General features: G+C 35.8%; 1 protein-coding gene across 7 annotated transcripts in view; it reads left to right on the forward strand.

Moving 5' to 3' along the window:
* The window catches only part of FAM13A (family with sequence similarity 13 member A), a 344,460-nt gene that overhangs the window by 31,542 nt on the left and 287,494 nt on the right, over nt 1-25,424 (forward strand). For 6 of the 7 annotated variants that reach the window (XM_087863995.1, XM_045791832.2, XM_045791857.2 and 3 more), the window contains exon 2: nt 20,648-20,837. In XM_087863995.1, coding sequence (XP_087720121.1) covers nt 20,681-20,837 — 157 coding nt within the window. In that variant the 5' untranslated portion in view covers nt 20,648-20,680. Of the gene's footprint in view, nt 1-20,647; nt 20,838-25,424 lie in introns of those variants that run through there. The other variant, XM_087863996.1, reaches the window with a different exon arrangement.

Raw genomic sequence — 25,424 nt, forward strand, 5'->3', positions numbered from 1 at the left:
TTGAAGGCAGGACCCATGGCTTTGAACCTTGGCTCAGCCACTTACTGGTTGTGTGACCCTGGGCAAGATCCTTAACCTCTCTCTTTCCTTACCTATTAAAGAGGGATAATAGCCTAAGGTGGATTGTTGTGAGAATCAAATAAAACAATAATATAAAAATACATTGAAAATTTCATAAAAACATTACCTTTGTTATGTGGCAGTCTATTTTATGTGTTGTCTTAATGTGGTTTCTGTAATACTGTCATTAAGGGTGGATTTTACTTCCTTTTTTTTTTTTTTTTTTTTTTATTATTTATTTGACAGAAAGAGAGAGAGCCCAAGCAGGCGGAGCAGGAGAAGGAGAAGCAGAGTCTCCGCTGAGCAGGGAGCCTGATGTGGGGCTTGATCCCAGGACCCTGGGATCATGACTTGAGCCAAAGGCATATGCTTAACCACCTGAGCCACCCAGGCACCCCTGGATTTTACTTCTTTAAAACAAAATGAAAGAATTCTGTGACCTGAAGGGACTGTTGATATTGGATTTAGACCACATTTTAAACAGGACTAAACTTTTAGTTTTGCTTTTTTTCTACAATAAACCAATGCGGTATTATAGGAAGACAAGATTAAGAATAAGCAAACAAAGGCATGTAAATGTTCTTTTGCAAACCCGAATTGTATTGTGAGAAGAATTCTCATCTCTGCCATACAGAGTTCAAAAATCAGACAAAAATTTGGGCAAGATTAGCGTCTGGTTATGGGTGAAGTCCTGGTATCTAGGTTGCTTATTTCAGGGTCAGTTTCTTTGAAGCACAATTGGCTGTGTGTATTGGTTTAATGTCCCTCTGCAGAAGACTGTAAGTAAGCTTTGGTGACAGTGGTGAAAAGTGCAAAGGAGCATGAAGTAGCATATAAATATAGTGAAAGAATGGGGTAATTGGATAAAGGAGACTTTGCTAAGATAATAAATTAGATTAATTCTGATCTAAATCTTGAAGTCGATTTGGGCAAATGAAATTCCAAAGATAAGAAGCTTGTGTCCAGTAGTTTCTGAAATAACAACTGTAAGAAAGCCTGCTTGAGTTTTTACCTGTAACTGTGGATTTCCACTGGTTTATAAAGAGGTACTATAGTAATAGCATAATTGAGTTTATTTAAGTTATATAACTAAATATTTATGAGTTTGTGTAACTAGCAGGTAGATTGGAGATTTTAAAAACCTTTATCATTCAAAATGCTTGGTTTGAGACACCTGGGTGGCTCAGTCGTTAAGTGTCTGCCCTCGTCTCAGGTCATGATCCCAGGGGCCCAGGATTGAGCCGAGCCCCATGTAGGGCTCTCTGCTCAGCGGGAAGCCTGCTTCTCCTTCTCCCACTCCCCCTGCTTGTGTTCCCTCTCTCGCTGTGTCTCTCTGTCAAATAATAAAATCTTTAAAAAACAAAAAAACCAAGAAAACAAAATTCTTGGTTTTTGGGGAAAGACTGTACAACTTCAAATTATTAACAGCTACTTTTTTTATTATTTTTTTAATAATAATTTTTTATTATGTTATGTTAGTCACCATACAGTACCTCCTTAGTTTTTGATGTAGTGTTCCATGATTCATTATTTGCGTATTAACAGCTACTTCTTTAAGACTGTTAAGGTTGGAGGGCCTATCATATCGGATATTAACAGAAATTAAAACCATTTACTAATAATGGCTAGCCACATGGAGAAAAATGATTGCTGAATTTCTTCTTTACTCTTTAAACTATAGATGGAACAACACTATAAATACCAAAGTGAAACCATAAAACAATAATTTGGGATCAAAGAATGTCTGTAAAGGAGAACCACGCAAGAAACCCTAATGAAAAAGATTGGTGAATTTTTCTGACAAATAACTAAAATGTCTGTACAATCCCAAATCACATAAACAAAATTCCAAGAGAAAACTAGTAAAGATATTTACAACACACATGACTGAAAAAATTACTCTTTTTGATATAGAAAAATTCATACAAATCAGTAAGAAAAAGAAAACTAGCCATTAGAAAATGAACCAAAGCTTACAAGCAGGAGGTTCACAAATAATGCAAGTACTAATAAACATAAGAAAATTGCTCAGTCTAATTCATAGTTAAATATGGGCAAACTTTAAAAGTTTTATATTATCCAGGGATGTCAGAAGAGATGGAAGCCGGTACTCTCACATGCTGTTGATGAAGCTGTGAACCAGTGGAGCTTCTTTGCAGGGCAACGTGGCAGTATGTGTCCGAATGTATAATTTGTATGCCTACTGATCTAGCGGTCTCACCTCTAGCAATTTATCTTGTAGGTACTTGCACAATTATGTAAAAATGCTGACAGCAATGTTCATTGCTGAAATACTTGTAATAGCAAGAACTTTAATAACTTAAACATTAGTAAATAAGATTGGTTAAATCAATTATAGAATCTCTAGATAATGTAATATTAAATAGCTGTATCTGCCAATATGGAAGGACCTCCAAAATTGATCAAGTAGCAAAATGTGCATGAATACGCAATAGTATAGTTGTATTTGCCTTTTTAAAAACATTATACATATATAGATATGCTTAGTTATGCACAGAAAATTTCAGCAAGGAAGCACAGTAATTGGAGCTGGGATAGGGAGACTTTTCAGTTTAAACTGTCATGTTTGAGCTTTGATGAAGTGCACATATTAAATTTAAATTACTAAAAATAAGGAATACTCAAAGAATGGACTGGTAGCTCTGTCTAGAAGAAGTAATGATTAGTTTATAATAATGAAGGCACTGATTATATTTGAGTGTCTATAATACTTTTACAAATACATTTTGAAATGTATAAATTACTTGAAATTGTCTAATATATAAAAGGAGATAGACTTTTCCTGCACATTTCCTAAGGCAGATTTAGAGCTGGGTAGAATGTAATGTGACAGTCTTACCAAGAAGAAAGAAGTGTCTAAAGATTCTAGTATCTAAAAATTGAGCTGGTTGTCTCATGAGGTGGTTGGCACTCCATCACGACAAGTAAGAAAGAGGCGGCTGAGTAATGGTGGGTGGACTTATCATAGGCAAGTCATGGAATTAGAGTTATAGGTGAGATGTCCTTGCAGTGTCCTAGATTCTCTGAATCGGTGTGTACTTCCCAAAATTTGTAGCTCTCAGTTGATTTGTTAGACTGTTGGAAATTTAGCAAACATAGGTCTTTTTACCCCCATACTTCCTTCAGTTATGGCTTCCTTTATGTGGAGGATTGGATGATTGTTCATCATCTAGTTTTAGAACATTCTGTCACCTCAGTAAGATCTCATGTGCCCATTTACGATTAGTTCCATTCCTACAATTTGTCTTTCTCCCACCCCCCAACCCTAAGACAACCACTAATTTACTATTTTCTAATGTTAACTGAATGTTTCTGTACATTTACTTTTCCTGGACATTTGATATCAATGGAATCGTACCGTATATGTTCTTCTGTAACTGGCTTATTTCACTTAGCCTAATATTCTTGAGGCATATCCATGTTGTAGCATGCATCAGTATTTCATTCCTTTTTAATTGCTAGTATTGCTTTTATTGCTGTATTCTATTATATATCACATTTTGTTTACTCATTTGTTGATAGATATTTGGGCTATTTCCTTTTTTTCTTTTTTTAAAATTTAAATTCAATTAGCAAACATGTCATTAGTTACATCATTAGTTTCAGATGTAGTGTTCAATAATTTATCAGTTGCATACAACACCCAGTGCTCATCACATCACGTGCCCTCCTTAATGCCCATCACCCAGTTACCCGATCCCCACACCCACCTCCCCTCCAGCAACCCTCAGTTTGTTTCCTACAGTTAAGAGTCTCTCATGGTTTTTCTCCCTCTCTGATGACATCCCATTCAGTTTTCCCTCCCTTCCCCTATGATCCTCTGTGCTGTTTCTTACATTCCACATATGAATGAAACCATATGATAATTGTCTTTGATTGACTTATTTTGCTCAGCATAATACCCTCCAGTTCCATCCACATCATTGTGAATGATAAGTATTCAGCCTTTCTGATGGCTGAGTAATGTTCCATTGTGTACGTATACCACATCTTCTTTATCCATTTATCTGTTGATGGACATCTTTCCATCAAACTCTTTCCACAGTTTGGCTATTGTGGACATTGCTGCTATGAACATTGGGGTGCAGGTGCCTCTTCGGATCACTACATTTGTATCTTTGGGGTTAGTAGTACGATTGCTGGGTCATAGGGTAGCTCTATTTTTAACTTCATACTGTTTTCCAGAGTGGCTGTCCCAGCTTGCATTCCCACCCACAGTGTAAGAGGGTTCCCCTTTCTCCACATCCTCACCAACACTTGTTGTTTCCTGTCTTGTTAATTTTGGCCATTCTGACTCGTGTGAGGTGATAGCTCATTGTGGTTTTGATTTGTATATCCCTGATGCCAAGTGATGTGGAGCATTTTTTCATGTGTCTGTTGGCCATTTGTATGTCTTCTTTGGAGAGATGTCTGTTCATGTCTTCTGCCCATTTCGTGACTGGATTATTTGTTCTGGGGGTATTGAGTTTGATAAATTCTTTATAGATCTTGGATACTAGCCCTTTATGTGATATGTCACATTTGGGCTATTTCCTACTATTATGAATAATGCTGCATTTGGATAGGTATGTATGAGTGGAATTGCTGGATCATATGCTAAATTTATGTTTAATGTTTTAAAAACTGCCAAATATTTGCCAAAATGAACCATTTTACATGCCCATCATCAATATGAGAATTCCGGTTTCTACACATCCTTGTTAGCATATGGTATTGTTACTCTTTTATTATTATAACCATTCTAGTGTATTTGTAGTGCTGTTACTTAATGACTTATAATGTTAGGCATTTTTCATAGACATGTTACCCATTTGTATATCTTCTTTGGTTAAATGTCCATGTCTTTTGCCTGTTTTGTTTTTTTTTTATTATTGGGTTGTTTTGGTTCTTATTGTGTTGTAAGAGTTCTTTTTATATATTATGGATACAGGTCCTTTCTCTGATGCTCAACCCACGGGGAGTGGGAGTTTTGTCCTGTCTTTCAGATCAGTTCAGCCAGAACCAAAGCTGCTGGTTTCTTTACTGTTGTGTCAACCCCACCAGGGGGGTAGGAGGGGTTCGGAGTAGGCCCAGGCAAGCGTGCCACAAGCTCCCATTACTCTTCACTAAACTTAGTCATTTTTTCATGAACAAGTGTCTCTCAATTTGTTTTTTGCCTTTGGTCAGTTTCTAGATCCCTGAAATGATTGTTTTTGCCTTTAGTCAGTTTCTAGATCCCTGAAATGATTGTTTTGGCAATTTTGTCTGGCTTTGTACTGTTTTGTTTGGGAGAGGATTTGTAGAACCCTGTACTCTGGAAGTCACTGGAAGTCAACAGTAGGTCTTGACTTCATTTTATATAGAAAATTTAACTTTTTATAATCTTTCATTTTTATTGCTATAATAGCGATACATGTTTGGGGTATAATTTTTAGGAAATAAGTATAAAGGAGAAAATAATAAGATTCCGTAACACAGAAATATGTACTATGTTTGCTTACATCCTGTAGTTTTTCTATGAGCTTATAAACTTATAAAAACTTACAAAAACAGATTGGACTTGACATTAGTTTTATAGTAGTCTTTCCCCCCCACATAGCAGTATATTGTGAATATCTAGAGGTCTCATTTGTATAAGATAGGAGTCTTGCTCACTGTTACTTGCCCCTCCCCTCTGTTTGGAGACCAGACTAATTGAGGACAGCCTGGGAAGAAGCCCCAGCTTTCCTAGGCATTGCCAAATTGCCCTCCAAGAAATTTTAATCCGTTTACATCCACTGCTTCTTACCAATATTTTCTCTTTTCAAAAAATTTTCCGTGAGTAGAAAGGATGACAAATGGCTTTACATTGTTTTTGCCTACCTTTGATTACTATGATCTTCACCACCTCCTGAGAAAATCTATTCTATCTTTAGAAGTGATTACCATTTCTTCTTCGTATGTCTTAAAATCTGTTTCCAGATAACTACCATTCACTCTCTGGTTTTGTCCTCTGAACCACATGGCTGCTCTTTTAAAATCTGGAAGTGTTTCAACCCCAAATCTTCCCATTTGAGTGTAATTATAGCAGGTTCTTCATTCCTTCCTCACATAACACAGTTTATTTTTTAAATTATTAATTTTTGAGTTGTTTTAATTTTTCAATTTTTCAATTTTAAAAATTTCTTTGCTTGGCAGTTCATCAGAGTCTGCCAGCCGTTTATTAATTGGTTAAAGTTTGTTCTCTGGTAGTTTTCTCAAGGAGGGTTCAAGTGTACAGTATTTTCTTAGCCTTTGTATATTCAAACTATAGCTTTTATAGATGAAGGACAGCTTGGCTGGCTATTAAACTTGGCTCATGAAGTCTTTCCTTAAATATTTTTTAAGTCTTATTCTGTTGTCTTCTGACATTAATTACTGCAATCTGTTAAGTTTAATGCTACTCATTTTCTTTCCTTATTATGACATGATTTTTGCCTGGCTGCCCAAAGGGCTCTTCTTTATTTTTGGTCTAGTAATTTCCCTAGAATAGATCTTCATGTGGGCTATTCTAAGGTGTGTCTTTTCAGTTTGTAGATTCAGGGCTTCTGTTGAAACCAAGTATTTGTGAATTACATCTTTAAAAATTCAACTCCGGGGGCGCCTGAGTGATTCAGTCATTAAGCGTCTGCCTTTGGCTCAGGGCGTGATCCCAGCGTTCTGGGATTGAACCCTGCATCAGGCTCCTCTGCTGGGAGTCTGCTTCTTCCTCTCCCACTCCCCCTGCTTGTGTTCACTCTCTCGCTGGCTGTCTCTCTCTCTGTCAGATAAATAAAATCTTAAAAAAAAAAAAAATTCAACTCCATTATTTGGTTTTCTTCTTCAGAGACTCTAATAACACATATACTGGAGCTCATTAAACTGATTTCTGTAGTTATCTCTTAAATCCTTGTCATTCTTTTTTTAATGTTTCATTATGTCTACTTTTCTCATTTATGTCCTCTATATCCCTTGCTGGGCTGTTAATGGCTTCTGTTCTCCATTGTGCTCTTGATAATTTAGTCTTCATTTCTGAAATGTTTTTGTCTTTTCCTTTTCTTCCCTTCATGATTTTGCCAGTGTCCATTCCACATTGTCTATGGACTGATTATCTCTTCCCTAAATTTTTGCATTTCAGCTTTGTGGTATCTTTTCATCGTAATCAATTCATTAACTTTTAATTGTGGTAAAATATACATAACATAAAACTTACCATTTTAACCATTTTTTGATATATGATTCAGTGGCATTGGTACATTCACAATGTTGTGTAACATTATCCACTATGTGTAATGATTATCCACTTCCAGAACTTTGCATCATCTCCACCATAAACTTTGTACCCATTAAATAACTACCCATTCCCTCCTCCGACCCCCGGCCCCTGGTAACCATTGTTCTATTTCCAGTCTCTAGGAATCTGCCTATCCTAGATATCTCCTAAGTAGAAACATGTAATTTTTGTCTTTTTGTGTCTGGTTTATTTCACTGTGATAGTGTTTTCAAGCTTCATCAATGTTATAGCGTGTGTCAGAATTTCATTCCTTTATAAAGCTGAATAATATTCCACTGTGTATATACATACCACATTTTGTTCATCTGTTGATCGACATTTGGGTTGTTTTTCCTTTTTGGCTGTTATGAATAATGCTGCTATGAACATAGGTTTCCAAGTATCTGTGTCTTTGGCTTTAAGGAATATACCCAGAAGTGAAATTGCTGGATCACATGGAAGTTTTATATTTAACTTTTTGAGGAACCACCTGTTTTTCATAGTGTACAATTGTTACATTGCCACCAACGATGAATGAAAGCTCCAGGTTTTCCACATCCTAGTCGGCACTTGTTTTCTGTTTGTTTTGTTTTTTGTTTTTGTTTTGTTTGTTTTTTAATAGCCATCTTAATGGATGTAAAGCAGTATCTCACTGTTTTGGTTTTGTTTTCGTTAAACTGCAGAATGATCCTGATGTAGTTTTATCTTTTTCTTTAATGTTGCATCCTTTTAAAAAGTTTTTATTTAAATTCCAGTTAACATAGTGTTATATTAGTTTCAGGTGTACAGTATAGCGATTCATCACTTCCATACAATACTCTGTACTCCTCACAAGTGCCCTCCTTAATCCCCATCACCTATTTAACCCCCACCCTGCACCCACCTCCCCTCCAGTAACAATCAGTTTGTTCTCTATAGTTAAGAATTTGTGTTTTGGTTTGCCTTTCTCTCTTTTTTTCCCTTTGCTCATTTGTTTTGTTTTTTTAAATTCCACGTATGAGTAAAATCATATGGTATTTGTCTTTCTCCATATGGCTTATTTCACTTAGCATAATACATTCTAGTTCTATCCATGTCATTGCAAATGTCAAGATTTCTTTCTTTTCTATGGTTGAATAATATTCCATTGTGTGTGTGTGTGTGTATACACACACACACAACCCATTTCTTTATCATTCATTAGTCGATGGACACTTGGAGAGTTTTCATAATTTGGCTATTGTGGATAAATGCTGCTATAAACATTGGGGTGCTTGTATCCCTTTGAATTAGTATTTTTGTATTTGAGTAAATACCTAGAGTGCAATTGCTGGATCATAGGATAATTCTATTTTCAACTTTTGTGAGGAACCTCCATACTGTTTTCCAGAGTGGCTGCCCCAGTTTGCATTCCCACCAAGAGTACTAGAGGGTTCCCCTTCTTCCATATCCTCACCAAAACCTGTTTCTCGTGTTGTTGATTTTAGCCATTCTGACAAGAGTGAGGGTGATATCTCATTGTAGTTTTGGTTTGTATTTCCCTGCTGATCAGTGATGTTGAGCATCTTTTCGTGTGTCTGTTGGCCATCGTATGTTTTCGTTGGAAAAATGCCTGTTCATGTCTTCTGCCCATTTTCAATTGAATTATTCATTTTTTTGGGTGTTGAGTTTGATAAGTTCTTTATAGACGTTGATACTAATTCTTTATCAGATATATCATTTGCAAATATCTTCTCCCATTCTGTAGGTTGCCTTTAAATTTTGTTGATCATTTCCTTCATGGTGTAAAAGCTTTTTATTTTGATGAAATCCCAATAGTTTATTTTTGCTTTTGTTTCTCTTGCCTCAGGAGACAGATCTAGAAAGACGTTGCTATGGCTGATGTCAAAGAGGTTACTGCTTGTGATCACTATGGTTTTGATTGACATTTCCTTAATAACTAGTGATATTGAGCATCTTTTCATGTGCTTATTGAACATTTGTATGTTGTCTTAAGAGAAATATCTATTAAACTTCTTTACCCATTTTTGAAGTGGGTTGTTTGTTTTTTTTGGTTGTTGAGTGGCAGAAATTATTCACATATTCTGGGTATTAATTCCTTATCACATAAAAGATTTGCAAATATTTTCTCCTATTGTGTGGGTTGTCTTTTCGCTCTGTTCATAGTGTCTTCTGATGCATAAAAGTTGTTAATTTTGATAAAATCAAATTTATTTTGTTATTGCCTGTCTTTTGGTGTCATTTCCTTATTCAGTTTTGTTAGTTCTGTTTGTTAGGTTACAGTTTCCATCTGCTTCTTGGTAAGGGTTTTGTGATGAGTTATTTTAGGAGAGTCATAATGCTTTTTTTAATTCTTTTTTAAAGAACTGTCTCCATATAGTTGCCGGTAATGTTCCTTTTTTCTTACTCATATTTCAGTGAGATGGATTTTTTGTGATATCAGTAGCAAGAGGTGCCAGTGGGGTATAGCGATGGGGGGCCAAAGGAGCTTTTCAAGTTACACAGTCCTGGGATTTGATTTATTGCTACCGAAAGGACTATTTTCTTAGGCATGGCCCCTGTTGGCCCATCTCTCCTTTGCCTCTCATAAGTGAACCTGAGTCAGAAGGGTTCTACGGTCTTTTCTTCATAAACTTGCTCTCCAAGGGAATGAAACCTATGGTGATATAAGTGGTGTATTTTTCTGGTGCTTCCTGATATCTGCCCCTTGTCCCTACTTTCTGCCCCTTCTTTCTTCTCTTCCTTTAAGCTATTAAGCCCCATTCAGCTCCCTCTCAAAGTGTACTCTATCTTTAAAGCAAAAATTGTAAGAGTTTAAAGACCTTTCACTGCTGCATCCCTACTGGCTCTCTCTAGACTCCTCACAGTGCTGTTGTGATGTCTGCTGTATGCTTCCTGTCCCATCTTCACCTGTAGCATCACTTACATACAAATTCGAGTTTACCTTTTTCTGTCTTGTTACTTTTCTTCATCCTCTTCTTAATCTGTGTGGTTTCAGGTGAAGTAATAAAATTCACAAGATTTTTCTGGGTTTATTTTTACTACTTTCTTGAACATTTCAATAATACTAGATAACGTAGGACTTGTCTACAATTTAGACTAAAAAGATTAAAAAGATATTAGTTGAACTTCCTTGTGAGATACAAGATGATCTAAGATGTTTTTAAGTATGTTTATTTGCATAGAGAAATCAGGTTTTTTAAAAAAAATTTTCTCTTGATTAAACGTAGCTTTTCTATAAATGTCTAAAGATTCTTAAATCTTAATTTTTCCCATCATAGACCTCCTTGGAGATTGATTTTTTTAATTGAGGTATAATTGAATTATAGGACATTATATCAGTTTCAGGTATACAGTGGAATGATTCAGTATTTGCATACTTTGCAAAGTGATCGCTGCAGTTAAGTCTACTTTACATTTGTCACCATACGTAAAAATCCTCTTCACAAAACAATTTTTATAATTTAGATACAGTCTCTTAGCAACTTTCAAATGTGCAGTGCAGTATTAATGGTAGCCACCATGCTGTACTTCACATCCCTGTGACTTAATTATTTTATAGCTGGATTTGTACTGTTTGATCTCTCTCCACCCATTTGGCCCACCTCTCCACCCCATATCTCTACCCCGCCTCTAGCAACCACCAGTCTGTTCTCTCTATGGGCTCAGTTGCTTGTTTGTTTAGATTCCATGTAAAAGTGAGATCACATGGTATTTGTCTTTTTCCTTCTGACTTATTTACCATAATGCCCTCAGGGTCCATCCCTGTTGTCAAAGATGGAAAGGTTTTGTTCATTCTTATGGCTAAATAATATTCCATTGTGTGTATGTGTGTGTGTAAATATATGTGTATACCTATATATCTATGTAGATACACATACATATGCATACACATACCACTTTTTTTTAATCCATTCATTCTTTGATGGACACTTAGATGGTCTCCATGTCTTGGCTATTGCAAATAATGCTTCAGTGAACATGGGGTGCACCTATCTTTTTGAATTAGTGTTTTTGTCTTCTTTAGATAAATACCCAGAAATGGAATTGCTGCATTATACGGTAGTTCTATTTTTAGTTTTGAGGAACCTCTGTACTGTTTTCCACAGTAGCTGCCGCCAATTTAAATCCCCCCTAAAAGCGTACAAGGCTTACCTTTTCACATCTTGCCAGTACTTGTTATCTCTATTTTATAATAGCCACTCTAACGGCTGTGAGGTGATATCTCGTTGTGGTTTTGATTTTTATTTCTCTCATTAGTGCTGTTGAGCATCTTTTCATATACCTGTTGGCTATTGGTTTGTCTTCTTTGGAAAAATGGCTATTCACATCTTCTGCCCATTTTTTTTAATCAGATATTTTTTTGGTTTTTTGTTTTTTGCTATTGAGTTATATGAACTCTTTATACATTTTGGATATTAACCTCTTTTCAAATATGATTTGCTAATATTTTCTCTCATTAATTAGGTTGCCTTTTTATTTTGTAAATGGTTTCCTTTGCTGTGCAGAAGCTTTTTTAGTTTGGTGTAGTCTCATTTATTTTTGCTTTTGTTGCCTTTGCTTTTGGTATCAAATTCAAAGAAATTATTTCTAAGAGTGACGTCGGGGAGTTTAGTGCCTATGTTTTCTCCTATGAGTTTTATGGTTTCAGGTTTTAATGTTCAAGCCTTTAATCCATTTTGAGTTAATTTTTATGCATTGTATAAAATAGTAGTCTAGTTTGATTCTTTTGCACGTGGCTGCCTAGTTTTTCCAACATCACTTATTGAAGAGACTGTCCATTCCCCTTGTATATTCCTGGCTCCTTTGTTGTAAATTAATTCACCAAATATGTGTGGATTTATTTCTGGGCTCTCTCTCTTCTGTTAGGTTAATCTATGTGTTTTTAATGTCAATACCACACTATTTTGATTACTATAGCTTTGGAAAATAGTTTGGAATTAGGGAGTGTGCTGCCTCCAGCTTTTTGTTCTTCCTCAAGATTGCTTTGGCTATTTGAGCCTTTTGTAGTTGCATACAGATTTTAGAATTATTTGTTCTCTTTCCATGAAAAATGTTACTGGAATTTTGATAGGGATTGCATTGAATCTGTAGATTGCTTTGGTAGTATGGATACTTTAACAATATTCTTCTGATACATGAGCATGGGATATCTTTCCATTCATTTGTGTCAACTTTATGCTTTCTAAAAATAGAATGTTTCGGGGGCGCCTGGGTGGCACAGCGGTTAAGCGTCTGCCTTCGGCTCAGGGCGTGATCCCAGCGTTATGGGATCGAGCCCCACATCAGGCTCCTCTGCTGTGAGCCTGCTTCTTCCTCTCCCACTCCCCCTGCTTGTGTTCCCTCTCTCACTGGCTGTCTCTATCTCTGTCAAATAAATAAAATCTTTAAAAAAAAAAATAAAAATAAAAATAAAAATAGAATGTTTCATGTACTTTGTTGGATTGATTACCCATGGATTCTAGCTTAAGAACCATTGTTCATATCTACAAAGCATGTAGATATTGATAGATGCTACAACATGTTTGCCTAAGGATAACTAATAAGATACTACTAAATTGCTTTGATTTTTTAAATTAATGCACTAGATTTGGAAAAAAATTGATTTATAGAGTGCTTATTTCCTTAACAATAAATGTTCAATAAATGTAAAAATTCTGACAGTGTTATTTGAAACTGGATTTTACCCCTTTCATGTAAAAGAAAAAAAAAAAGTCTATAGAAAAGTATTCTGAGTGAACTCTATGATGTCATCAGGGTACAAGTTTCCCACCCCCCACCTTTTTTTTTTTTTTTTCTGTTTTACCGTCCTAGAGTTTAGCTTCTAGTTTCTGGATTGCTACATAGTCGCAAGGTGATTACCAGACCTTATATCTGTGATCTCAGCAGGGAACATGGATATGGGGATCAAAATGGGTTATCCTCCTGTTTAATAAAAGGAGTTTTTTTCTGGTGGTCCTAACAATTTCCATTTATATCTCATTAGCCAAACTTAGGTATGTGGCCATCCATATCTACAAGGAAGGTGGTATATTTTAGCTGGGTAATGCTGCAAGGAAGGTGGTATATTTTAACTGGGCACTTTGTTCCTCATCCTGTCAAACAAAATCAGAGGTCTGTTAATGGGGAAGAAGAAAAAAGTGACCCATTAGTAAACAACTACAAACTCTGCCACAGTGTCTTTTCAAAGAATTGGTTACCCCAAAGAAATTCTTAACATTTTTCATCATTGACTCTCTTCTGGCTGTGTGATAGCTACTTCAACATGCATTACCTTATTGAACTTTCAGAACACTTTAAAGTAGGTGGTGTTACTGCATTTAATAGATGAGGACCCAATCTTGGTGTAGATGGAAAATTTTTATAAGATGAAGACCCAGTCTTGGTGTAGATGAATAATTTTGTAAGCTTAACAGGCTGAAAGTGATGATGATTCATTTGGCTGCAGTACTTGTCCTCCCTGTGACCCCTAAGTTGACTCAGCTGTTATGGCTGGACAGAGACCATGGGTTATTCTTATTGTTGCCTTTGCCCCTCTCCAGAGCTGCACATTTGACCAGAGGCTGGCATTCCTGTTGAGAATACACAAGTCAGTGACATACAGGTTTTCAAACCCAGGTACCCTAATTTCAGATGGAGTGCTTTTCCAATGATCCAACCCTATCCAAGTTAATATGATTGTCTAAGTCTCTGTGTAAGAATAATCCTAAATTGTTATCATTAATTTTTTAATTGGAATTTGAAGAGAATATGTTCCTTTCCCTCCTAATTGTGCTGTCAAAATGGTGTTACTTTTTGTTAGTAAGGAGTCTCTTTGAGAGGTCCCTAGTTTTTCCCAGTTTTTATTAATTAAAAAAATACCAAGCATTCATAAAAGTAAAACGGATAGTAAAATGAACATTTCATATATTTTCCCCTTAAATTCTAAAATTTACATTCTACCCTATTTGTGCCTATTCTGCCTTTCTCTGTGTGTATATACATAACATATACATATATACATATACATGAATACACTTTGTATTTGATTTTAAAGTATTTGAAGACTTGACACTATACCCCTACTTCAGCATGCACCTCATAAGAATAAGGAACACTCTACAGGTGAAATAAATTAGATCTTACACAATGTTGTTATACTTAAAAACATTTATAGAGAGTCTATCTAATATACAACACATACTTAGATTTCCCTAATTGCCTCAAAGAGACAAGGTTTTTTTTTAAACCAAGGACCAATCAAGATTCATATATTACATTTAAAGTTTGTGTATTTTAATTCCTTTTAAATCTAGAATCAGTCTTTCCTTCATGATTATTGATATTTTGAAGAGTTAAGGCCAGTTGTCTTCTTAGAATGTCCCTCATTTTGGATTTGTCTTGATTGACTGTTTTCTCATTGTCTCTTCCACTTATTCTTTTAGCTGTGTATTTCCTGTAGACTATAAGTGAGATTTAGAGGCTAGATTTGCATCAGTTTAAACATATGTGGGAAGAATACTTTGTAAATGAGGTATTCTGCATATTACATTGCATCAGGACCACATAATGTCAAGTCTTCTCATGATAAATGCTGATAAATTTGATTTTTCGAGTTAAGGTGAATATACCCAGATATCAATTGAAAGGGCAATTTTTTTTTCCCTTGCAAAAACTATGTGATTTTTTTAAAGATTTTATTTATTTATTTATTTGACAGAGAGGGAGACAGCCAGCGAGAGAGGGAACACAAGCAGGGGGAGTGGGAGAGGAAGAAGCAGGCTCCCAGTGGAGGAGCCCAATGCAGGGCTCGATTCCAGGACCCTGGGATCACGCCCTGAGTTGAGGGCAGAGGCTTAACGACTGAGCTACCCAGGCACCCCAAAACTATGTGATCTTTGATGCTGTGAAAATTCTGTTCTCCATCAACTTTTCACTTGACATTTTAGTGTCCATTGATAATCCTTGATTGGGTCATTTGTTAAATGATTTGCAGAAGTTGAAGATTTTTTGATTCTCCTGTTTTTCCTACATTTGGCTGCAGGATTTTCTGCATGGAGGACCTTTACTAAAAAACCCTTCTCTTCTAAATCTCATTTTTATTTACGCAGTATATTATAATTACTTACAGTTGTTGTTACTCCTGGTGCTCCACCTCGTCCAGATTTGGCCAGGAGGAGCCCGTTTAATCTGGCCCACAGGTCTTTTTGACACATCCTATTAGTCCTTGACCATTTCCTTGCTTTCTGGAACAAGAAGTCTCAGGTTTGTCTTGCGCTTTCCTTGCACTCCTTTCATTTGGTAGTGGAGTGTCGTTCTACTGTCCACATTCCTGGTTAGATATAGTCCGAGTCCCAATTCCAGAGAGTTTTAAGGCCCACAGTTCTGAATTTAACCAGCAATGTAATCTGATTGTTCTTCAGAGTACCTTAAAATCCTGGTACTTAAATTCTTGGAGGCTGGCCTTAAGGAAATACAAGCTATTGATTTCAGTAGTCTCAAATTGATTTTTGTATTAAACTCTGCAAACAAAGAGCTGCATGTAGTGTTGTCCTCCTTGGGCCCATATAGAACCACCAATATTAAAGTTCTGGTCCTGTGTCATGGTTAAGAGCTCAAGTGCTAGAGCCAGAGCCCCTGGGGGTTACATTCTCTAAAACTTACTAGTTGTGTAAACTTAGGCAAGTTCCTTTTTCTTTGTGCCCTAGTTTACTTGTGGGGTGGGAATAGTAAACATGCCTACTGATAAGGTTGTTTTAAAGTTTAGAGATGTTAATTTTAAAGTACATCCAACAGAGCTGGCACAAAATCAGCACCCAATAAATGTTGGCTATTAAAAAACTGAAGGCTTGTGAAACTCATCCTGTTTACAAGATTGATGAAAGTATTCTCTTTTCAGGTTTTAATATCAGAAATATTGATGTTTCTGAGCTTTTCTGACTTTATTTTAAGGTGACCAAGAAACTTGTAAATAATCCTATTTTCCTGTTTCACAAGAATAGGACTTTTCTCATTTCTAACAAGGGCAGTGGACTCCTAGCGTGTGCTTTTTATTCTCATCACGTCATTTGTGGAGGCGGAATGAAGCGTCGGCCCTCTGGACTCAGACAGCCTTAGTGTGACTCTTGGCTATAGTAAATCCTTGATGCGACCTAGAGCGCATTGCTTAGATCTTCTGTGCCTCTGTAAAATGGGGATCACAGAGGGCTCTTCCTTCCTAGAATTTATTTACTGGGGTTTAACAAGTGAAGCTGTCTAAAGTATCTGAAACCATGACAGACACAGTCAGCAAACTTCATGTAAGTTAGCGGTCATTATCCTTCTGATTTTCTCTAAAATCCTGGTTTTCTATATGTTCTGATGATTCTTTTATTTTTTCAAAGTACTTTTATCAGTTGGGTTTTTCTGTATGTGTGTCTGTCTGTCTCAGAACAGAAATGGATTCTAGCTACCGTAAGCCCAAAGAAACTTCAATAGCAAGTTACAGAGCGGATCACCACATGAGAAAAACAGCTGAAGCCCCAGTATCAGGGCAGCTCAAGGACCATAGTAGCTCCAGCAATGCAGATGGCAAGAGTTAATCTAGCGGTTAATTAACAGCTTTGAGAACACTGCAGCTGGAACCAATTAGCGCCAGCCTTTTTCTGTGCCTGTGACAATCCACTCATGTGTCAGTGGCCTGCAAGAGAGAAAGGTCTGATGGACCTGGTAGGGAGCCTGAGGCCAGTTCTTGCTAAAGACAGGGTAGTCCTTTTCAGTGGCAGTCCCTACAGAGTTATTCAGAAGGGTATAATCATTCCCCAAAAGACAGTTAGGATATGTTACTAGAAAAAAAAAGGGGGAGTGGAGACTAGGTGACCCCAAACCAGCAAATACTTGCTGTAGTCCCAGTGCATGCATTTTGTTGGCTATCTAAGCTACTTTTTGGTAAAAATAAATAAAGTCGTTAAGAAAAAACAAAGTCACCAGCTCTTAATTATAAAAATTAATATTGGTATAAAATCCAAGAAATATGGACTCTAGTTTCAGCCCTTTTTCACTGAGTGCACCATAAGTTTTGGGGGTCTGGTTTCTTTATTCCTAAGGTGATAGTATAAGCACTTAATTGACCCCTATTATTATAGCGGTAAAATCCCAAGGTTTTTGTCTTTTTAAATGTAGGAACCTATTTACTTTTACACATGTACACAAACACGTCACATATACTCCAGTTCTCAAACTCAAGTGATGAATGGGAATACACACAAAGCAAAGTTTAAACAGTTAAGTTTGACTCAGAATACCTCAATTAGTCTTTATTTGTAATTTATTTTAAATTAAGAAAGGTAGATACGTGTTTGAAAAGGTAAAATTCCATAGATATTGACATTTATAAAGAAGTAATGTGTATCATTGTCTTAAGAGTAGAAGATAATTTCAGTTTAAGTAGAATTAATCATCAATGGCTTTATTTCTACAGTTATTTTATTTTTTCCATGACTAGAAGACTATTGAATATTTATTACTTACCCGGAAGGAACATTATATTTGTAAGCTGGTATATAAATTTTTTTAAAAATTTAGGTATAAACCACTGAGTGGTAGAGTAATTTAGGTATAAACTACTGAAGTGGTATAGTAGTTTAGGCATAAACTACTGGTAATAATATCTCATTGCTTCCTGCTAGCTGATTTCTTCACCAACCAGTCTAGACTTTATTATAGTACGTATTTGTGGTCACTGGTGAATTGATTGCGATGACTTGGGAAATACAGTTGTTTTGTTTCGTTGTGTTTTTTTAAACATTTATTTTTAAAATGTTAACCTGAATTATATTACTAATTAAAAACAATAATCAGAGGTTCTTTTATTATGATTACATATAAAGTTTCTGTGTAGTGTGGCTCTATATTGAGTAAACAGGTAGTTTAATGTACAGTCACTTCAGCGTCTGCAAGATCCACTGTCTGGCTCTTCCTTGAAAACTTTCTAATCCATAGCACCAAGATCGCTTATCTACACTGTCTACTAACAGGAGACACAGCCTGCTGTCTGCAATTCTGACTAAAGGACAGAGTGAAGGACAGGGATGTTAGCAGAAAGAGCACTGACTCAAGGTGTTAAACTCAAGCACTTACAAGGAGACCTTAACTTTCTAATAAAAATTTAGGGAATTCTGATACATATATATATATAATTATTTTATCTTTATCATTCAGAAGTCTTTCTTACATATTTTAGGAGACTAGAGTTATATAGAGAATAATTAGATCATCAGACCACCAACCAAATGCCTTCTTAAACAGCAAACTTTAGACACACATTGAGTATAGAAATAATTGAGTGTATCTCCATTTTTTAAAGAAGAAATCAGAATAGTTTTCTGGAATAATAAGGTTGATGATGATGGTTGTAATGATTTGTAACAGTCCATAATTACTGAGTGTACCAAGGTCTCTTCTCATTCCTTTAGGTATATGAATTCATTTCAGTCTCCATATCTGCATGAGATAGGAACTCTTAGCATCACTATTTCACAGATGGGGAAATAGGCACACAGAAGTCAAGTGACTTGTCCAAGGTTCACAGCTATTTAGAGCAGAATGAAACTTGAAACAGGAAGCCTGGTTCCATGCTCCAAAACACTATACTGTATTGTCTCAGTAAGAAGATAAAAGAAAAGTAAGATAAAGTGTGTAGGATTTACCTTATATTGCCAGCTGTTTTTAATGCTACATTTTGAGAGTATTTTCAAAGTTTCATAAATACTGGTTCCTTTTTGGCTTCTTGTTGACCAGATATACCTGATTGACTAAAATTTCTCATATGTTCAGTTGAAGGAGATTGATCGGTTTTTAAGTCCCCACAAAAAAATTATTAGGTATCATAAATTTGGTTTAATTAATAAGTTCATAATTTCCTTAGTAACAGGTCATAGTTACTGCCCATACTACTACTTTGTAGTAGCTAACACTATCATAAAATAATATTAATAGATACTAAATCTATAGTATTATCTATAATATTAATAGATACTAAATCTCTATTGTAACTTTACATTTGCTGAATTTTCACTAGAAAAATCTGGCTTTCAAATATGACCTACCAAAATATGTAAACATTTCAATGGAAGTTGTTCTGATTCTGTAGATTATAAGATTCAAAGTCAAATTGAGAATACAGGGGCCATACTCAAAATCAAGATTGTAGAATTAACTTGTCATTATCTTGGGTCATATATAGAGTTGATTGTAGTATGATTCTATAGTTATATACAAACTGCACTAGGACATTAATATAAACTTAACTTTAAGGAGAGGAACATGGACCTAGAGGAGGATGAAACTCTTACCAGTTCTGTGACTTCTGCCAAATTACTTAAATCTGATCTTTGTTTCCTCAACACCAAACTGGAGGTAAGGTTCCTACTTTTAGATAGTAATAGCTACATTAGTTTGCACTTACAGTATCTACACTTTAATTGGTTGCTACATTCACGCTCAAAGAGTTAAACTTTCCCCCAATCCACTGCCTCTGTCCCCAGATAAAATGGCTTGCATTTTTCCAGCTTTTCCATGTTTAGACTCATAAATACATAACATTTATATAGCACACATGCTTTAAAAAGAAAATCCCTCATTTAGTCATAAAAGATGAATTTTAATATGGTTTAGTGTAATACTCCCTTGGGGTACAAATTTCTGTTAAAAGGAAGAAACATTTATTTTTCATTGTGGTGATAATTTGAATTATTTAAATGTAAACTGCACTTTTTACTTATAGTATGTTCAGTCTTGTGAATATGTTTAAATTATAACTACCTGAAATGTTGCTGTTTGAGAGAGAGAATATTTTGAACTTCAGTGAGAATTGAGCTGATTTTATGTGCCAAAATACTAATGAGCTATTCACAGATGTAATTAAATCAGAAAAAAAAATGTTCACTCTACTTAAATATATTTTTTCCAAGACTCCATTTCATCTTCAGAAACCCTTTGTTGTTCTAGGATCCGCATGGAGTTTCAGTGATCTTATAAATGTTTTCTCTTCCTGTTAGCCAGGTACTTCGGAGTCACACCCCTTGGTTACTGTAATAATCTGTCTTAGCTACTGCAGTGTATTCCTCCCTCCCTTAGCTACAGTTAAGTTGTGGCTTCAGGTTTCTGATTTTCATTCCTTTTAACTATTCTACCAGTATGGGCCATTCATAACGCTGAGAAACCTAATGAGAGAGGTTACTAGTGCTGACTTGAGTGGAAGTAAAAATTAGTAAAGACCACTCCTATGGGTCTCCAGACGCTTACATTTCAATTCAGGTAACCATGCAGCCTCCTGTGGTAAATATGACTGACTGCTCTCTTTTCTTATGTTTTTTTAAGCAAAGTAAAGCAGCGGTTCGGCTGAAAGAAGACATGAAAAAGATAGTGGCAGTGCCACTGAATGAGCAGAGGAGTTCGACCTATAAGAAGTTATTTGGAGTCAGCCTCCAAGACCTCCAGCAGCAGGGGCTCACGGAGAACGGCGTTCCAGCTGTAGTGGGGACCATAGTGGAGTACTTGGTGAAGCATGGTAAGTCGTGGTTCCACTCTATATGTTTACCGTTCCCGCATACGAGAAGAAGGTTTCTGTGTGAACTACCACACGATGTGCGAGAAACTCCCTCAAGCACCTTAATTAGAATATCAAGTTATGTAATATACCTTTTCCTTTAAAAAGGACATTAAGAGTATTACTACTGCATAATATTATTTTGACACTACTGTTCAATTTACCATGGACCAATCAATTTAATCATTGAGGTTTCTAGTTTGGAAATGATTCCTAGTTTTGAGTTCTAAAATACACTGTTCTGGGACACCTGAGTGGCTCAGTGGTTAAGCGTCTGCCTTTGGCTCAGGTCATGATCCCGGGGTCCTGGAATCAAACTTGCGTCGGGCTCCCTGCTCGGCAGGGAGCCTGCTTCTCCCTCTCTTTCTCTGCTGCTCTCTCTCTCTCTCTTTCTGTCAAATAAATAAAATCTTTTTTAAAAAGTAAAATTAAAAAAATACACTGTTCTAACAATAGTGACTTCTCTTGATTCATTAAATTCCAACTGAGAGTAATTTTCAGTGTAACAGAACACTTTCAGGGTATCTTTTTCAGCTGAGTTCAGTCCTGAACTTACTGGATACCTTGATTGCTTTCATAAGCTTGGTAGGGATACTAAAAAAAAAAAAAATAGTATGGTGTATAACCTATTATGGGAGGTCATTTACTTCTGAAGTGATACAAGTAGGCATGTAAAACAATTGGAGAACAACATAGTTCATTGAATGATAAAAAAGATGAATCTCCCTGTTATGGAGAGCTACCTTATAGCTTTTTTAAATGATTTTACTTAAAATGGGACTTAAAAACCTGGATAAGTAGAGAGCAAATTCTTCCATACCCCCTACATTCATGCTATTCAAACTAAGGCAATATGATAGGAAAACCCCACACACTACATAATAAATGTCAGTAGGCTTTAGCAGGTTTGGAAAGGAAATCTTGTGAGGGAAAAGCTTGGAATTTTCATTGTTTTCTATAGTGAAACAACATTTCTACCCAAAAGACTCACTGCAGAATAGAGTTTAAAATTAGTAGGAATTTTTAAAGGTAAAACTTGAGACTTCAGAGGCATTCTGTACTTTGTGCGGTGTGTTTCCTTATCTTCCCATGATTACGAGTCCATTCTCCCCCATTGAGAACAATCCTTCGTTGGAAATACGTGAGAAGCACAGTGCATCTGTTCCTCTGTAGGAATGTGAGTCAGCTTGTGACAGGAAGGGTATGGCACGTAGGTCAGCCCTCAGAAGGTCAGGTGTTTTGTGTTAACTGAAAAAGCAACTGTTTGCTCAGGTTACTAGGTATGCAGATGACAAAATGATATTTTGTTCTGAAACTGAAGAGCCAGGCTTACACTCTCACATCCTAGGAGCTATCCGCATATTTTTAGAGGATGATAAGCTGCAGACAGGTAAGATTCTTAGAGAATAGCTCTGGGTTTATTCAAATACTTTAAACAGGTTAAACAAAAAAGGTGTTGTATACAGCATGTAGGAAGATGGGACCTTGACCTACAGGATTTTGAAGGCACATTAAATTGTTAGAGCTTTGAAGGACTCAAAAACACTCAATATTGAGTAAAACTGTATCCTGCTGATTTAGATATAAATGGATCTCTAGGTAATTCATTTAATCTCTTAAATAGGGTTGTTCAGTATTATTCATTTGGATACCAGAGTGTGACTACCTAAATTTTGTTTTGGTATAGTCAGTGTTCTGATCTTTTACCAAATAATTACTGAGTAATAGCCTCTTGGGGTTACTCTTAGAGTAAAATCATTTTCGCTTTCAAGTTTAAAAAAAAATATTGAATAGTTAATATCCTTATGTGGTGCAAAATACTGGATATGCACTGAAAAATCTCTCCCTCCAAAACCTGTCCCTTGATTATTCATTTCCCCTCCCAGAAACAACATTCCTTCACCAGTGTCTGATATAGTCTTACAAAGATATTTTATGAATATATAATCATATATGCATATGTTCTTTTTTCCCTTTGAACATAAATATAGTATACCATTCACACTGCTGTGAATCCTTTTAAAAGTCATTGAGCAGTATATTGTGGAGATCTTTCCATATTGCATAAAAAGCTTTACTCATGTAATTCTTCTTTTCCTTACTCACTGACTATATACACATATCCTTTCTTTAAGCAGTCACGTGCTGACGAATATTGAATTGCATGCAGTCTTTTGCTGTCCGTAAGCAGTGATTCAGTGACCAACCTTTCCCACGTGTCATTTCAAGCACCATGCGTGTATCTGTAGACCTGGGTCAAGGATATGCGCATTTATAATCAACTCTGTAAGAGTTGAACCAAATTCACAACATCACTCTATGAACATTTTGGCAAAATTTAAATTAGGTATTAGTTGTCTTTCTGTCTCCTCTTACCTATAGTTATAGTTTAGTCGGGTATATTCAGGTAATGCAAACGAAATATTTTAATGGGCTAAATCAGTCCTTCTAAACTGGAGATGAAAAATAGAAAATCAGTTATTCTTAATGTGAAAGAAATAGAATCACTAGTGGAATATTTTCAGAATATTTTAATGGGCTAAAATCAGTCCTTCTCAACTAGGGATGTAAAATAGAAAATCAGTTATTCTTAACTAGAAATGTGAAAGAAATAGAATCACTAGTGGAATATTTTCAGAATACCCATCCATTGGTGATACTTCAGATGCACGGAATTAGAATCTTGGCTTGGCAAGCTAAGGTGGGTAGGGCACCTATCCTATATTTTGAAAAGCTGTATAGTGAATTGCTGTGTAGACAACCACCAGTTCTTTACTGTGTCTGAAACTATCATGTTAATAAACCAAAAACTTTGTGTAAGTCTGTGGAATGAAGTTTGTGGGCAAGATACTTCAATTAGTTTCATTAATTATTTTGTATTTTTTTTAAGTCAACAAATACTGTGCATCTCCTTCTTGTGCATCTGCTGTGCATGATATAGGCCCTCTGTCAGGTATCAGAGTTAGAATGATCAGTCATGTTCTTTAACCCTAGGTAGATACATTAAACATCAGAATATGACCACAGGAAATATAGACATTTAACAACTGGAGGGAAACCTCTTTATTATGAAAGTAGTTTAGGACAGAAAGGGTTTGTTAAGGTCTATTTGATGACCACAGGAAATATAGACATTTAACAACTGGAGGGAAACCTCTTTATTATGAAAGTAGTTTAGGACAGAAAGGGTTTGTTAAGGTCTATTTGAAGGTCTTTTAAAAAGACTTTGAACTATTTTTCCTAAAAAAAAAAAGGGGGGGGGAATATGTAATTTTTCCCATTTGAAGGAAAATCTTACAAGTTGTGAGCTAGATTATCTTTATTTTGTTTAAAAATCTTGCTGACAGTGTTACTGGATTCCTTCTCTCTAGCCTGAATATCCTGTGGGATATACCATTTTAAATAGTGCAGGACTCTCCATTTACCACCAGGTGTCAGAATATGTTCATATATTGTCCTACTACTTTCTGGGCCGAAGTGTGCCAGTTAAGCAAATTCTCAGTTCCGGTATTTTCAGTTTCCAACGATGTATTCACGCTGTTTTGAAATAAATATCTCAGTTGTACAGGAAAGTGACTGTCAGTGGTGTAGATGTTATTTCATTTATATATATATATATTTTTAACTTTTAAACCCATTATTAAGTTTTGTGTTGATTAATCTGTACCTCCTGAAATCAAATATAAGAGAATCTGGGAAATATATGAGATTAACCACAAAACCTTCTAAGCATCTCCTTCCTCTGAACACTTCTTTTATAATCATCATTTCCTAAGAATTTAGAATAGGAAAATTGAGAGATGATATAGTCTGTTAAGCCTCATATGGGTATTAGATATATTATAAATTTGTAAGGGGCTTTAAAAAACTGTACGGATTTTTTTTTTCCACCAAAATATAATAGAGCCAGGGGTAAATTGCCCCTAGTTGAAAATCACTGGGTATCATAAGAATTGTTTGGGTGAGAGATGTTTTTAAGGGAAGAGAGTTAAATAAATGGAATTTGGGACAGAAAAAATAGTGTGAGGCATGAACCTCAGTGACTTCCATTTATACCTTATCTCTCCAGTAGTAAAGGGCAGTGGGATCAGGGAGCTTGAAGGACCAGAGCCAGTTCTTAGAGCTGGGTAGTTATTTTGGAATAACTGGAAATATTTATTTGAGGGAAGGGTCAAAAAGCCTAGTCAGAAAAGAAAACCTAAGGTCAAAACTAGAAAAACACTGTGAAATCAGGTCCAAGAGGCATTTGCTGGCCAAAAACAGGCTCAGGAGCTGGGTAGATATAGGATTGGGGTGCAGAATTCTAGATTTTCATGATTTGGGCCTTGACCAGAGGTGGGTGCTATTTTTTGGGTGCTGTCTGTTGAAGGCAGTACACATTTCTGAAGTTACAGATAAAGCTTGTAGAATGGAGGAAATAGACCTCAAAAGCTCTAAAAATGAGTTAAATGGAAAGTCTCTCAATAACTGAGATTCTGCAGTGTTAAAGGGAATGGCATCATATTTATCTGTTGCTGTGTAACAGATTACCCCAAAATGTAGTAGTTT

The sequence above is a fragment of the Ursus americanus genome, chromosome 8, assembly GCF_024610735.1.
Source record: "Ursus americanus isolate L20-20 chromosome 8, mUrsAme1.1.p, whole genome shotgun sequence".
NCBI lineage: Eukaryota > Metazoa > Chordata > Mammalia > Carnivora > Ursidae > Ursus > Ursus americanus.